Source organism: Neomonachus schauinslandi, chromosome 6, assembly GCF_002201575.2.
Source record: "Neomonachus schauinslandi chromosome 6, ASM220157v2, whole genome shotgun sequence".
Taxonomy (NCBI): Eukaryota; Metazoa; Chordata; class Mammalia; order Carnivora; family Phocidae; genus Neomonachus; species Neomonachus schauinslandi.
In genome coordinates this window covers 41,232,643-41,248,292 of record NC_058408.1, presented here as the reverse complement: position 1 = coordinate 41,248,292, position 15,650 = coordinate 41,232,643, and the positions used below count along the sequence as shown (strand labels likewise).

Here is a 15,650-nt window from a genome sequence, read left to right as displayed (position 1 = left end):
ATTATCTTTTGATGAATTTATTCAACTTATTTATTCAACTAATATTTCCTAATGTAAACTAGGCATTATGGTTGGACACCCAAGATAGAAAAATAGATAGCATCCTAGCCCTAGAGAACAGTCTAGTATGGGGAATGTGAAGTGGTAGGTAGACTGACAAGTGACCAGATTTAGTAAAGATAAGGAGTGCTCTATTACTCAGCAATTTAAAAAAGGATGAGATCTTGCCATTTGCAACAACACAGATGGACGTAGAAGGTATTATACTAAGTGCAGTAAGTCAGAGGAAGAAAAATACCATGACTTTACTTCTGTGTGGAATCTAAGAAACAAGAGAACAAATGAAAAAAGCAGAAAGAGACCCCTAAATACAGAGAACAAACTGATGGTTGCCAGAGAAGAGGGGGTGAGCCGGCGGGCAAAATGGGTGAAGGACAGTGGGAGGTATGGGCTTCCAGTTATGGCATAAAGAAGTCATAGGGATGAAAGGTACAAATAAGGCATATGGCCAATGATAATGTGTGTCATCCTTGCGCAGGGGCCATGCTAATCTTCTCTGTATCGTTCCAATTTTAGTATATGTGCTGCTGAAGCGGGCACTGGCCAATGATAATGTAATAGTGTTTGTGGTGACAGAGCGCAGCTACACTTGGGGAGAGCACAGCGTAATGTGTAGAGTTGTCCGATCACTATGTTACACACTTGAAACTAATGTAACATTGTGTGTTGACTATGCTTCAACTTAAAAAGTTAAAAAAAGGCAAGGAGCACTCTAATGGGGGGGGTACTAGTGGGATAAATATAGGGGTGTGGTAGTCTTCTTGAAGGAGTGAAGTAGAGCTCCCTGGCACTGCCTGAGCAGGTGAAGAACAAGAGGGGAGCATTCTCTGCAGAATCAGCCTCCGGCACAGAGGCGGAGACACATGCCTTCCTGGAGCTTCCATTTTGAAGACAGAGAGGGATGAGGGTGGACCAGCAGATGGGTCAGATTCCAAAGGGCCTCGTGTCCTACAATGTACAGAACTGACTGTACGTAACGTTTAAAATTACAGAAAAGAGTACAATTTTATTTATTTATTTTGAAAGATTTTATTTATTTATTTGACAGAGAGAGCAAGAGAGCACAAGCTGGGGGAACAGTAGAGGGTGAGGGAGAAGCAGGCTCCCCGCCGAGCAGGGAGCCCGATGCGGGGCTCGATCCCAGGCCCCTGGGATCATGACCTGAGCCGAAGGCAGAGGCTTACCCACTGAGCCACCCAGGTGCCCCGAGAGTACAGTTTTTGACTTCTCAGATCTCCTGACATACGCAGGAGAATAAATAACCTGGTCCAATAAGTCGTTGATGATTTTGAGTCACTGGTGAAATGACATGGTCGGATGGGTGTTCAAAAAAAAACAAAACCAAACAACGTTCCAGACTGTAGCGGGAAGAAGGATTAGAAGCAAGGGGACGAGCACTTCAGGGTAGGTTTTCCAAAAGAAGGCAGTGAGAGGGAGTTTGGGGTGGACGAGCTGTGGAAGTAAGGGAGAGAAGCAGGGTGAGGCAGGGAGAAGTTGAACTGCAGCGCAACGCTGACAAAACCTTGGCCGACCCAGCATGGAACTCTGCAGCGAACATCGTACCTCTGAGCGTTGTGTGTGGGGACGAGATGGCCGCGCCTCTATGTGGATTTGTCTAGTCACGGAATGTGCATGGTTTTGGGTGCAGCAGCTCTCCACCACCGAGGCAGACCCTGAAGGAGCTGTCCGACCCTGCTTACGGGGCCCCCACAGCCATACCCCATGTCTATGAAACAAGTCCTTCCTTGGAAAGGGGTGTGGGCGGTGTGTTTCTGTGAGCACTATAGTTCACTCCTTGCTCCACTCAGTTTGTTTTCCCTACATGTTCTGGCAGCAGTTCTTCCCGAATGGCTCAGGTCATTTCTTCCCAAGAAACTCAGAAGGGGGGAGTTAGTAGGATGAGCCAGCCCAGAATGGTGCAGTTGGATTCTCGGTCGCAGTTGACGTTCATCCGTTCTAGAAGCCTCTCCTCATCGGTTACCGTTTCTCCTGGCTTCACAGGCTAGTCTGATGCGACCCAGACCTCATCTCTAGGGGACCTGAGCCCCTCTGCAAGCTGAGGTTTCTATAGCTCTCCATTTACTGTCACTGTTGGGCAAGAGAGCACCAAAGGTGCCCAAGTCACCTGTGTTAAAAGGTAATTTTTTTTTCAGAAAAAAAAATTAGGACTCTCAGACACAAAGATGGATGAGATATGTGTATATATACAAAATTTAAGAAAGTCAAAAGAGCACAAGCATATTTGGCATTAAGGGATATTGGGATGAATTGCAAGTAGAGATAAAATTTTTTTCTGCAGTGGGAAATAAGTCAATTAAAATCACCACAAGACAAGACAGAATTTACATATAATTACCTACAATTTATCAAAATGTTGAAAAATAACTTGAAGATGAGGAACACGACCAGAATCTGATAATCTGGAAAGGTATGTTATAAATGATGCATAGTGTCCACTGAAACACATTTTTTCTACACCTGGGTGCCAAACATAATCTTCCCATGTCAGTGGATGGAACATTCTATAAACCTTCATATGGTGGTGCTGGTTGAGACTGTGGTCAGGAAAGGCAAGGCCAACCCATGACTTGAATATGTACCTATTCTTCTGAGAACAAAGAATAGATTTCTGAACTTTCCAGGATGGAAAGGGCCCAATGTAGTCAAACTGCTACCAAGTGGCTGGTTTGTCTCTTGAGAAGACCAATCAATATGGTGCTCTATTGGGGACTCTGTTGGTTGCTGCTGTAGGCAGGACAACTTTAATGGCAGCAGAGCCAAATTATCTTTGGTGAGTGAGAGTCTGTGCTGTTGGCCCATGAATAACCTTCATCTCTGCTCCCACATTTTGTTCATGTTTCCATTGTGCTGACACTGGAGTGGCCCATGATAGAGGCTGGCTAAGGCCAGTGGGCTGAGTCATCTGTCTACTTGATTTAGTTCTTCATCAATGGTGGATGCTCTCTGGGGATTTGAACATAGGATACAAAGATTTTCCTCCTTCAGGTCCACTTCTTTAAGTTCATCCACATACCTCCATCCCAGACCCCTTATCCCTAATTTTCCTGTTTTTCCTCATCAGCTAGCCAGGCCATTTGCCACTATATATTCTAACCTTGGGACACTTCTTTTTTCTACACTAAGTGGGTGACCCAGTGCACTACTCACAGCTCTGAATATTGGGAGGATTTTCTCTTATTACTGTCTTTTAAGCACCCCGCCCCCCACCCCCTCCCTGTGTGAGGTTGTAGGGTAACTCTATCCAATTTCAGCTTGCACTCACATACAGAGTTGACCCATCCATGAAACAACCCGGGGTTTTTCCTCCTCTTTCAGTTGGTCTTACAGGATGCCTCGTCCTGCCAGAGATGTGCCCAGGAAGAGGACCTCCTGGGCAATCATGGTAGATGAGAGGGGGTCTGGATTACCTGCTCAGGCAGCCTGCTTGTACCCTCTCATCCTGTTGGTACTCAATCCTGGAGGTACCACTTCCACTTTATGATGGACTGTGGCTGAGCTAGTCTCATTGGGTCTTAGAGGACCCTGCATTTGATGGGCAGTTTTAGCCACAAAGTTACTTGGTGACTTTCTCTCTACCAGGGCCTACTCACAGGTTAGGAGTTGTTTTCCAAAGGCATACAATTCTTCAGTGCAGACGGCATGGCCTTGCTGCAGAGCCCTGGGGGCTTGCATTGTGATTTTCTCTCACTGGAGCTTGCCACAAACTCCACGTGGTGTCCTTCCTCACCACCGTACCTCTAATCTCATGAGGTCTGTCAGAGCATATGGATCTGGATTGTCTGCATGGTAGCCTGGGCTGGCTGCAGAGGTCTTTTCTGCTCTGGGACTCAAAGTTGGCTGCCTTCTATGTCACAAGATGCAGGAGTCAGAATAGTTTCTCTAGGTATTGAATATGCTGACTCAAGAACTTGAAGAGGCTTACCAGGCATGTTTCCTTCTTCATAGTGAGGTACAAGATGCAATAATTTGTCTTTTGTTTTGCAGATGTCCTCGTTACTGGACCTGATTCCTGGCCTTCTGAAAAGGTTAGAGTTGTGGTAGGCTCCTGAATTATTGCAGGGGTTAGTGCTGACCCTCTGGAACACACGTCTTATAAAGGTCTCCAGCAAACTAGCCACCTCTTGCTCATCTGACCCTATCAATATAATATCATTGATGAAATAAAGGTGTTATTCTGTGGATGTCCAACTGGTACAAATATTGAACTCAATATGGCCTTGGAGCAAAACTGTTAATGTCTATTATTTCCATGGAAATGTGAATTGTTTCTGATCTTTTGTTTTGACTGAAAGAAAAAAGAATGCCTTCACCCAGTCAATGGCTGTATACTATACACTTGAGGTGGTATTGATCCGGTCTAACGAAGATACCACACCCGGCACTCTGCTTGCAACTGGGGTTATTATACTTGAGATTGTGATAGTTTAGTGACCCTTCCTACTCCATGTGGTTTCTTCAGGGACCAGACTGGTCAAACTAATAAGAATTGAGAGGAGATGAATAGAATGTGGTAATACATCTCTATTATCTTCTCCCCACAATATGACTTTACATTTATTTATGCCTGGGTGGGAGGGAAGGTTAATTTGAGAGACTTGCACTTGGCCTTTTCCAGTATGATAGCTCTTATTTTGCAGACCAAGGATGCAAAGTGGGGTTGGGCCAACTGCCAAACAGGTCATTCCAGTTATATATTAGCAGACTGAGTAACTGACCACTGAGTGGGTCCATGGGAGCTGAGGATCTCTGTAAACTGGACATTGGTCAGGACTACATTTGTTATCTGGCCCCCATAGGACCCACTCTAACATGGGGGCCATGATAATTCAGGTCTTGGGCCATCAGTGACAACTCATGCCCTATGTTCAACCATCCTCAAATATCTGGGTATTCCCTTTACCCTAATGTGTAGTTTCCTAATCATTATTGTGTATACTTGCCATGATATCGCAGTGTTTTCCCTCCTGTGGACCCAGCCATCTCTTCTGTCAGCAGTTCTGGGTCTGAAAACTGGCGTGGTCAGCTTCAGAAATTGGGCAAGGGATTGTGACTTTTTATTAGGGCAATGGCCTCAGCTTTGAAATTGTCCATCATTGACTTCTGCTAGTATAAGCTCAGTAGTACAAGCTGGGTAACTGCCCATCTATTTTGTCTCTAGGGACTCTGTTGTCGGAATTATTCTCGTAACTCTCTGTGGTTCTGATCCTCTCAGCTGCCACTGTGACCTTGCAGTCAGGAGAGTGATTGTGACTTCCTGGCTTTGGGTGGTTTTATGTCGCCACCTGGCTCTGTTGTTTCAGAGTCCTATCATCCCCGTTGCTATCAGCCAACATTGTTCTGTAGTGATGTCTTTATAGAAGGGTCATCTTTGAATTTTTAGTGATGGGAGTGCACCTCTGAACAGTGTATGCTTCAGGACCTTTGTCCATGGTGTGTCCTGTTGGCCTTCCAGCCACAGTATATCCACCATGCCCGCTTCCCTGAGACTTTTAGCTCCACCCTTCACTGTCTGCCAAGGCAATTCTGGAATTTTAACTCTGCTCAACATTGGCCATCACTTTTTCCATGTTTCTAGGAGCCATGCTAGTAACAGTTTGCACCAACTCCTGGAATCTTTGCTAGAGAATTAAATTCTGTATCTTGCAGAGCACTTCCAAGTCAAAAATTCTTCTCTACTCAATCTTATATTCTGGCTCCTTTCTTCATTCTTAGGATCTCCTCCAACTCCTATCAGTACCTGTATACTATCTTATGGTTCTTTTAGTGTATAGTCCCTATCTTCCCTTAGCTGGCCCAGCATGTCCCCAGCTGAGTTATGAGGATCCTGAGTGGTGCCATGTGTTGTCTTGCACAAGAGAAGCATCTTTAATATTTCCCATTTTGGAGTAGGGATGGGGAGTGCTACTGAGGATTATGGGGAAATAGGTCTATAGACTCAGACTTTGCCCAGGGGCTTGTGGAGTTAAAATCTTTCGCGGGGAGGGGATCCAACTAGATGTTGCATCTGATGTGTACGATTTTCCCAATGAGGACCCTGACCTTGCATAACAGACCTGCCTTGGTTGTCTGTCTTTGAAATTCTGCTACTCTATTTAAAGTCCTGATTGGTCTTCATTTTCTCTTCTTTCCCATTGTCTCCTACTGTCGGAAATGAGAACACTGTATGCAACTAAAGAGGCCCTCTGTTTCCATATCTGGCTTTCAGTTGCCTGATACTTGCCCTCAGCTGTTCATTATCCTTCTGTAGGCATCAGTGACACTTAGAAAAGCCATCCAATCTCATCATCCTATAGCTACTGTCCCCTCTCTACATGGATATGTAGTGATAGCAGGAGTCCAGCTCTCCAAAACACAACTAAACATACTATTCACATAATACTTACGATTCTGTGTGAGTAGAAAAAAATGAGCTGTTCTATCAATCCATTAGATGCCTAATACTACCTAAAGACAAAAGGCCATTTAAGATTATTTTTTAATTTAGTGAGTTAGAAAATGTTTCATCCTTGAAATATGTTTGCCCTAAACTCCTATATACGTTAGTCTTAAGAAGAATCATGTTCAGGAATCCAAGAAACCCAGAGAGAAAAACATGCAATCACACGAGCCATTCGCCAATGACAAAGGAGTCAGCAAACTGTTGGAAAACAGAGCTTGTAATAATGAAAAAAGGACAGAGTTTGTAATCAATCACTTATTTTCTTTTAAAAACACATAACCACATTAACTTTTTGCTTTATACAACCATCTAGAAACTATAAAACAGTACCACATTGTGCATTTAACCTACTTATCAAGAAGGGAACTCCACACATTTTAAGAATTCTACCCATATAAGAAGGAAAAAGGAGACAGCTAATAGCATAGTCACAGATACAACATGAGTCCAAGCAAGCATCAATTCTTTGACGTCACCTTTTCCATTTACCAGAGTGGAGAGAGTAAGAAAGAAAGCAAGGGAGAAAAAAGGGAAAGAAGCACCCACAGAGGACTAATCACATTCCATAGTTACTTTTGACAACTATAGCTCAGGGTTTCATAGAATAGTATCATTTGACCAACACAATGTGGTAGGGGGTGAAGGAAACATGAGTAGAGGGAGAGGGTTTGAAAAGACAGATACATTTTACACCCTATTCCCCTCCTAAATAGTCTTCATTGATACAAGCTTCTGTGCTAATCCAGAATATAGCAAGAAATTAATCTTAATGTGATAAAGCTTCAATTATGCTCTTTTTGCAAATGTGAGTGGCTCACAATTTTACTTTACACTTCAAAAGAATAACAATGTCATGATCAATTACAGGATTCTTTCAGGATTCCCCACAATCTTTCTCCCTATTCCCACCATGCTGGTGTTACAGGACAATCAGGGAAGTCTGGGTAGGAACATCAGGAAGTTTGGTTAGTGAGATGGAATCCTTGCTCTTTCTTATAAATCCACACCTTTCTGGTAGTAAGTCTTCTCTCTGATTTGTGGTGGCATAGAAGAACTAAGGTAATATGGTGGAAGTAGAGTCAAGTAACTGGTTTTGAAGGTATACAAGATGAGACTGTAATTAGCAGACACACTGAATCCAAGGCAAACAATTGGTTATTTGATTGTCCTCCTCAGGTTGATGGCACCATAAAAAAACTGAAGGTGGCTTTGATATACTAATAAAATAAACCAAAGGTCTGCTACAAGGAAACGTATTTTAGATGAAAATTAGTATAATGATTTTCACTTCAGTTTTGTCCCTCTCACTTCCTCTTCCACTGTAAGTAAGCAAATACATTCTGGAAGGTTGTTTTTAAGGGGTAACTCAGTATCAGAGTTTTGTCAATTTCATACAAGAAAGGCCATTATTAAGTGTACCAGTCAGGAGGCTCATCTCCATTCCCAAACTTCTCATATTGCTTAAATTAAGCTCTTTCCAATCTAATGAGATGATTTTACTTTTTCATGTGTGGTGAGTAGAATGTGGTTTAATGCTGGTTAAATCACTGGTCTGTAGCACTGACCATTACAAATTTCTTACGCTCTAATATAATCAATTATATCCCACATGTGCTCTGACACTGTACAGATTGAAAATGTAATGCAGAAAGTTAGCTTTTAAGATTTACTATCAAGACTGATATTTGAAATGTAGAAATGTTTGTATTTGTAAAATCTCATTTTAACTCTCCTAATAATCATAAGCAAGAAATAAAAATAAAATTTATGCATCATAAAATGAACAAGGCTGATAAATCTGACTTATTCTTCTTCACCTTTTTCTGAAGTCTACCGTAACTTGTATTGTCTTAACCTAGTGACTAGATCTTACATGTAATGATCCTGGCTTATTTATTAGATCTGAGAAAAGTGTGGCAATTTTGTAGTTGAAAAAGCCATAGATTCAACATGATTTTTTTTTTTTAAATCTGAGAAGGAATCTTAATTTAAAAAATTTAAATATGTTATATAACAAGAAGTACTTATTTTCTGAGACAGGCAAATTTCATGCAAATTAAGGAGAACTGTATTCTGAAATTTGTTTACCAAACAGTGCAATCACTTCAAAGAATTTTAAGTTTTTGAATAAAATAATGCCATGGATAAGGTTATTTTCTAAATTAGTTTCCTTAAGTTAAGAAGTTTTCCTAGTCATTGCTTAGGAAATTGCATTTGGGCATTACTTCCTGAATAATGCAAAATGATGGGAGAAAAAAATGATGGGAAAATAAAGGCAGGTCTCTACCAACAACATAACCACTAAAGGAGAGGCAGCGAGGCATGACCAATGCCACTGATTTCACACACTTTTTAACTGCCCTGCTTCTTGCTGCCACAATCCAACACCTTCCCGCTCTTCTCTGCTATCTCCACAATCATTTTATTTTTCTTTACCTAAATGTCTGTTCATCTGATGCCTGTACAACTCAGTAATAGGTTACTTGTTTTTTATTCTTAACTTGCCTTAGTTCACCTCTTAAAGGATGAACTGCTTTCTATAGTTATCATGAATGTACTTTGGTCAAAACATGGTGGAAGGATACCATAGATCAACAACTTACTTCTAGTAAAATCTATTAAAATCTTAAAACTCTCCATGTTGAAAATTTTGGGGAGTTGCAGATCCTGGGGGCCAGGCCCCATTTTCCTTCTTTAAGGGTCCATATAGGTTACTGTTACTGACTGGCCTTCTCTCACATCATTGCTTCTGACTCTGAAGTTAAGCAGCTTTCTTAAGGAGAAAAATGAAAGACACTGGAAAAGAAAGTTGTATATGGGTTTTCAACTTCTTTCCAATCTTAAAAATTACCAATATAACCTAATTAATGACTTAAATTTGATCATTCTATTGTCTCTCTATATGGTATGAACTCATCAAGGATTCCATTTTAATTGCATAGGCAGCTGTAAGTAGAGGTGCATATTTGTGAGTAGAAAATAAGCCACTTTTCTTTGTCTTCTGATTTCTCTACACACCAATGACTTTATTCTTTCATTTAATACTTCCTTTTTATTCCTTTGGTGGGTATTTAAAGTGATGATATAAACTGATTCTCAAATAAAACTAGAATTTCTCAACTTAAAATCAGATAAAGTTTTACCTTTGGTTAGATTGCTGCTTCTTTAAAATGACTCTGATATTAATTTCCTAAGAGTTCTGAGAGTTTCAGTATACAGATATCTCCAATAAAATATTAGGTAGGACACAGCATTGGCAACTGCTAGAGCATTTAAAACTTAGATGAGAAAAATGCACATTGCCTTTTTTTCAAGGAAGAAAATTTAAATGTTTACTCTGTCTCCCAAACTGCTTTTGATGAGGAAAAATCCTCTTTTCTCTTTACAGCTTTACCAGGCACATAAAGCTGTGTATTTAAATACTTATTTGAGCATCTGTCATGGTAAGCTGAAAGTTACATAAGTCTTATCATTCTTAAATAGACTATGCCAACAGGACAAACACATAAGAAAAGGAACAAATTCTAACACTGTATTATCTATGAAAAAATAATACTGATTAGGGCCTAGAATCGTAACAGTTGAAGAAATATCAAATTGGCCATAGGATACACTGAAAGAAAAACAGTGGGGAGTTCAAATACTAGAAGTCAACTATAAGATTTTATGTGTGTCATTATATAGTGTTACTAACAGAAAATGAAGTTGACAATTCAAATTGCTCTGGATACACATTAGTACCACCAGTTTTATTTGTACAAGAAATGACTGGTCCACTGGACTTATCCAACTCAGTAATAATTACTGTTATTTCTTGACAGACCAGTGATATTTCCCCCATAGTTTTAAAGTACAAAAACAAAATAGTTAGAAAAAAAATCCCAAGTATAAATAATGCAACCTTTAATCTATTAAGGGTCACTAAATTGTTACCACTGATTATTATAAATTATTTAATTTATTTAAACTAAAAAAAAGTAATTAAACTTTTCCTCTTCAGTTTTGGGCCAAGGAACATGCTTGGCAAAACATAAAAAAACAACAAAAGCCAAAAATTTGTATGATTTTTCAGAAAAAATCTCAATTTGGAAAGGGAAAAAACTTTGGAAGCTTGTCAGAATAAAAATGGAATAAACGCCTTGAAAAATGAACTATTTGTCAGTTAATTGATAGAATTTTGGTAGTAACAGTAACTTTACAGGTATGAGTGAAGACTTGCAATACAAGGCAGAAGAGCTGCTGACCAAAGGGGTATTATAAGGGGCAGTAGCCATATATTTTCAAGACTAAGTTAAGTGATAATAATAGCTGCCCTTCCACTCATTTGTCTCTTTGCCTAAGATTAAGCTGAAAATGACAGAAGTGATTTACTTTCATGAATCCACTGATGTTGATGTTAGAATCTTCATCTGGATCTGGGGGGATGGGAGGATTAAAACATACTTCACTTTTTCCTGGTATTATATTAATTTTGCTAGATAATGAAATGCTCAATTTAATGCCAACTACATTCAAGGAAGCAAAATCCTTTAGGGTTTTGGGGCTTATATGGATGACTTAGGAACATAGGAAAGAAATTAGACCAAGTAAAAATGGGCATTGTGCATAGACCATGAAAGTCTGAAATGTCTATAAGAAATATACCTTTTGTTTATGACCAAGTTTAGACCGAAAAAAATCTTAAAAGGTTTTCTGTCATAGGAGGGCATGAAATCCAATGTTCATCCTTTAAAACTGGGGGAGAAATGGCTGCCAAGGTCTGTTTTATTCATGTAATGTGACAGAAGAAGGATAGTTTGTTCTTTGCTCTCACAAATATGGTTTGCCCAAGACAGACTTTTAATTTGATCAAATTCTGGCTAAAGCAAGTGACTTCAAAAGGAAAACTATCCAATAGGGTATAGGGAGTTTCCGAAATAGCTTTATCTTCTCCTTCAGAGTCAGTAAAGCTTATACTTCAATTACCCTAAATAATGAAGCTCAATAAGGCATAACTTCAGTTGTTATGGTTGGGAGTATGGGCAAATACATTCCACATTTTTGTTCCTTGAAAAAGAAAAAAAAAGCATCTGGCCCTTAAGAAATTTCAGCCGGTTATGTGGAAGTATACAGATGCTTTGTTATGAAAGACATGCTCAGGATTGTAAAGCAGCAGCAACTTAAAAAATCAGTAATAAAACTTTGGCTTAAAAATTAAAAAAAAAAAAGAAAAGAAAAGAAAGAAAAGAAAAAGTCAAACTGGTGCAAGTTGTCTCATGAAAGAGGTACTGTGGACTAACCCTCAAATGCTGTCCGACATTAGCTTCCCGTCTTCTTTTCCTGTTACCACCTTCACTGCACAGGAGTTATAGCATTCTTTTATGGTTAAGTTTCATAAATAATGAGAAAACTATATGCAACAAATACATCATATTTCCCACCCACCCAGCAACCCTCCCCAAAATAAGAAAAGTTACATCAAATTAAAAAGTAGCTTCGTGAATGAAGGTACTGCTCTAAGTTGCACTTTCCCTGCAAGTGCGGCCAGTGCTTTTGCGCTGGGTATGAAGGAAAGGAAAAAATCTCCACATAAACTGACAAAAAATTTAAAAATCAATGTCCGGTTTCAACCAGTCAAAACCGGGCCCAGCGGAATCCGAGGTATCTCGGTACCGTCCCATCAGAGGGTCCTTGCAATGCCTGTTCTTCATCCTGATAGGTATCTGTGTCCTTGTGATTGTAAACAATCCATAAGATACTATGTTTTTGTTCCTTAAAATGTCCTCTGATTGGCAAAATGAAGTAAATATTTGTTTTAAAAATAGAAAATGAAAATTAAACCAGAAGAAAAGAAAAGAAACACAGTGAGCTTGTTTGGAGTCCATAGGATCCGATCTGGAAGAGCTCGGAAAATGTGTTATGTGTCTTCTCCTGTTTTCGGCTGGAAAGGTACTAGAGGTTGCGTTGGTCGAGGAAAGAATTGTAGAGTAGGAAAACCAAAGATGTTAATCTAGACTTCAGAGGATTCAAGTGTTAGCTTCATCATCTGTGTCTTCTATCAATACCTTAGTGTCACGAGCCTTGGATCTAGTGGAATAAGGGGGAAAAAAAGCATTGAGTCCATTATTAAAATACAAACATGTTCACGGTATTAGGTACATTTCCCATCTTATCACCATTAAAAATACATCGTAAATGGTCATTATATACTGCACCCGATGGACGATTCCCAGAGTTTCATACTCAATTGTGGGTATTACTAGAAAAACATTAAGAAACTAGACTGCAACCAGAGGAAGGTAATAAGAAAAATCAGCCATAAAACATAATGAAATCTTGCCATTTGCAACAACATGGATGGACTTAGAGAGTATAATGCTAAGTGAAATAAGTCAGAGAAAGACAAATACCATATGATTTCACTCACATGTCGAATTTAAGAAACAAAACAAGTGAACAAACCAAGGGGAAAAAAAAAAAAAAGACAAAAAAACCAGACTCTTACATGCAGAGAACAAACTGCTGATTGCCAGAGGGGACGTGGGTGGGAGGATGGGGGGAAATAAGAGTACACTTATTGTGATGAATGCTGAGTAATACATAGAAATGTTGAATCATATTGTATACCTGAAACTAATAAAACACTGCATGTTAATTTACTTGAGTAAAAAAAGAAGATCTGAGTTTTGAGTACTGACTTTGTATGATGTACCTTTTTTTTTTTTTTTAAAGATTTTATTTATTTATTCATTAGAGACAGAGAGAGAGAGGCAGAGGGAGAAGCAGGCTCCCAAGGAGCAGGGAGCCCGATGCGGGACTCGATCCCAGGACCCTGAGATCATGACCTGAGCCGAAGGCAGACGCTTAACCATCTGAGCCACCCAGGCGCCCTGATGTACCTTTTTGAGTGTTAATCTTCATCTCTATAAAGCAGGAATAATAATACCCATTTCACATAATAATACTCCTACTTCATGGAGACAGTGTCAATATCAAGTGAGAAAATGGATGCAAAAAGCATCAGTAAAGGAATTATGATGAGCATTGATAGAAATACTGCCATTTGAGGTACACACGGAACTAGGTGAGTAAACCAGCAGAAGATAAGACCTAAGGAGAGGCATGACAGTGGTCTTCAAAAAGTTGACAGGGTATGATGTAGAAGAGGAGACTAAGTTATGAGAGCCCAGCTAGGATCAACTGGTAAAAGTTACAGTGAAGCCTATTTCAGCCTAACATAAGCTATCCACCACAATAACCATCCAACAATAAAACTAGGTGCCCCATCTAGTTATAAACTTCATTATCACTGACAACTGTCAGCCTAAGATGAACTAATCAGTAGAAGAGATTCCTGTACTAGATGAAAAATGGGATTTGATAATGTTAAAATAATCTGCAATTCATAAGCCCTATGAGGTACAAGTGGTACTTCGTGAATTAGGTATCATTATTCCCCCTTGACAGAGGTAGAAACCGACATTCAAAAAGGTAAAGGATGTGCTAAAGGCTGCAGGAGTCCCAAAGTCAGTACTCAAATTCAGAACTTCTTATTTTAGATTTCCTGCTCTCTCCATTGCACATAACCTGTTCCATTGTTCTAAACACCTTCCTCTGGTTGCAATCTAGTATCTCAGTGTTTTTCCACTTAACACCTGAAACTGAACATAATAATCTAGTTCCAAAGAGCTTCCCTGGTTCTGAAGCTGAAATAGTATATGTTTAGATTGCCCTCTGCTGGTGACTAACAAGGATAAGACATTCACATTTAGTAGCTCAATGAGACCTCCGGTCCTCCAGTCCTTTGTGGCACTTACCTTGCTGACCCCACCATCCCTCGCACCCCCCTCCTCCTGCTTCTTCAAACTCTGCTTCCTTACTACAACAGTCTCATGCTTGTTTTGATGTTCTTGCCAATGACCTCCCTGGCCATTCCTTTCCTGCTCCTTTTGTTTATTCTTTTTCTCTTGCCTGTGTTTCCTCAGGCTTAGCTCCCTGCTTTTCTTTTCTCTACCTTGTCCTCTTCAGAGAACTTCCAAATTCTATTTGAAGCTTGGGCAATTTCTACTCTGCTCTCCTATATCTATGGGTTACTATTACCACCTCCTATTTTTTACTTCCTTTACCATCTCCTTACATTATTTTTAGTCCTATTGTAAAGCATCCTAACCCAAGTCCTTGATGTCTGATATTTCAGAATACTGCGGTGGCCTTCCAGTTGGTCTTCTGCCCTTCAGTGTTCCATTTCCGAAAGTATCTTGCACAGTGCCATTAAAACTTATGAAAATACTACTTTCATGTCATTCTTCCATGAAAAACATTCTCCGAAAAAAAAAAGAAAAAGTCTTTGAATCCTTCCTGCCTGTATGTATGATTAAGCTTGTATTTTCCAGCCTTTTACAATCATACTTCATCCATTCAGCTAAATTTTTTTTTACTATAGTTCTAGTCACATGGCTTTCCTTCTACCCCTATGTCTTTACTGTGCCTCTGTCCTAGTCAAGCACTCTCTTATCCTTTAGACAACTGCCCATGCTCAACTTAAGTCTTCCCCGTCATTCCAATCCACTGTGAATACTGTCTCTAAGTTCCAAATGCAGCCACAATATATTCTACACTTATTGTTCCTTTTAGGATCACACAAAGTTAATGACTTATAAAAATACTGTTGTGGCTATTTCAGTAAAAAAATAAAAATAATAATAACTTATATTTATATAAGCTATTTATATATAAGAACTCTTTCTGTGAGGAAACTGGTCTAAATCCCATGTCATAACCACTCTATAAGCAGGGATCATATTAATTCCAATTTTCAGATGAAGGGCAATATAGAGAAATTAGGTAATTTGGTCAAGGTTACATAGAGGCCAAGTGGCAGAGCCAGGATTCCTAAAGTTTATAACTTGAAAATTATTATTTTTTTTTTTTTTAAAGATTTTATTTATTTATTTGAGAGAGAGAATGAGAGAGAGAGAGAGCACATGAGAGGGGGGAGGGTCAGAGGGAGAAGCAGACTCCCAGCTGAGCAGGGAGCCCGATGCGGGACTCGATCCTGGGACTCCAGGATCATGACCTGAGCCGAAAGCAGTCGCTTAACCAACTGAGCCACCCAGGCGCCCCTTGAAAATTATTTGTATACAAAACATAC

General features: G+C 39.7%; 1 protein-coding gene and 1 non-coding gene across 3 annotated transcripts in view; both read right to left on the bottom strand.

The window, feature by feature from the left end:
- Positions 1–493: 493 nt before the first annotated feature.
- LOC123325149 lies at positions 494–600 on the bottom strand. The gene has a single exon (XR_006540257.1). It is a non-coding gene; the product is annotated as a U6 spliceosomal RNA (small nuclear RNA).
- An 8,000-nt stretch (positions 601–8,600) lies between these two features.
- XPR1 (xenotropic and polytropic retrovirus receptor 1) overlaps positions 8,601–15,650 on the bottom strand; it is a 249,464-nt gene continuing 242,414 nt past the window's right edge. Inside the window, exon 15 of one of the 2 annotated variants that reach the window (XM_021682766.2) lies at positions 8,601–12,586. In XM_021682766.2, coding sequence (XP_021538441.1) covers positions 12,526–12,586 — 61 coding nt within the window. In that variant the 3' untranslated portion in view covers positions 8,601–12,525. The remainder of the gene's footprint in view (positions 12,587–15,650) is intronic. The other variant, XM_021682767.1, reaches the window with a different exon arrangement.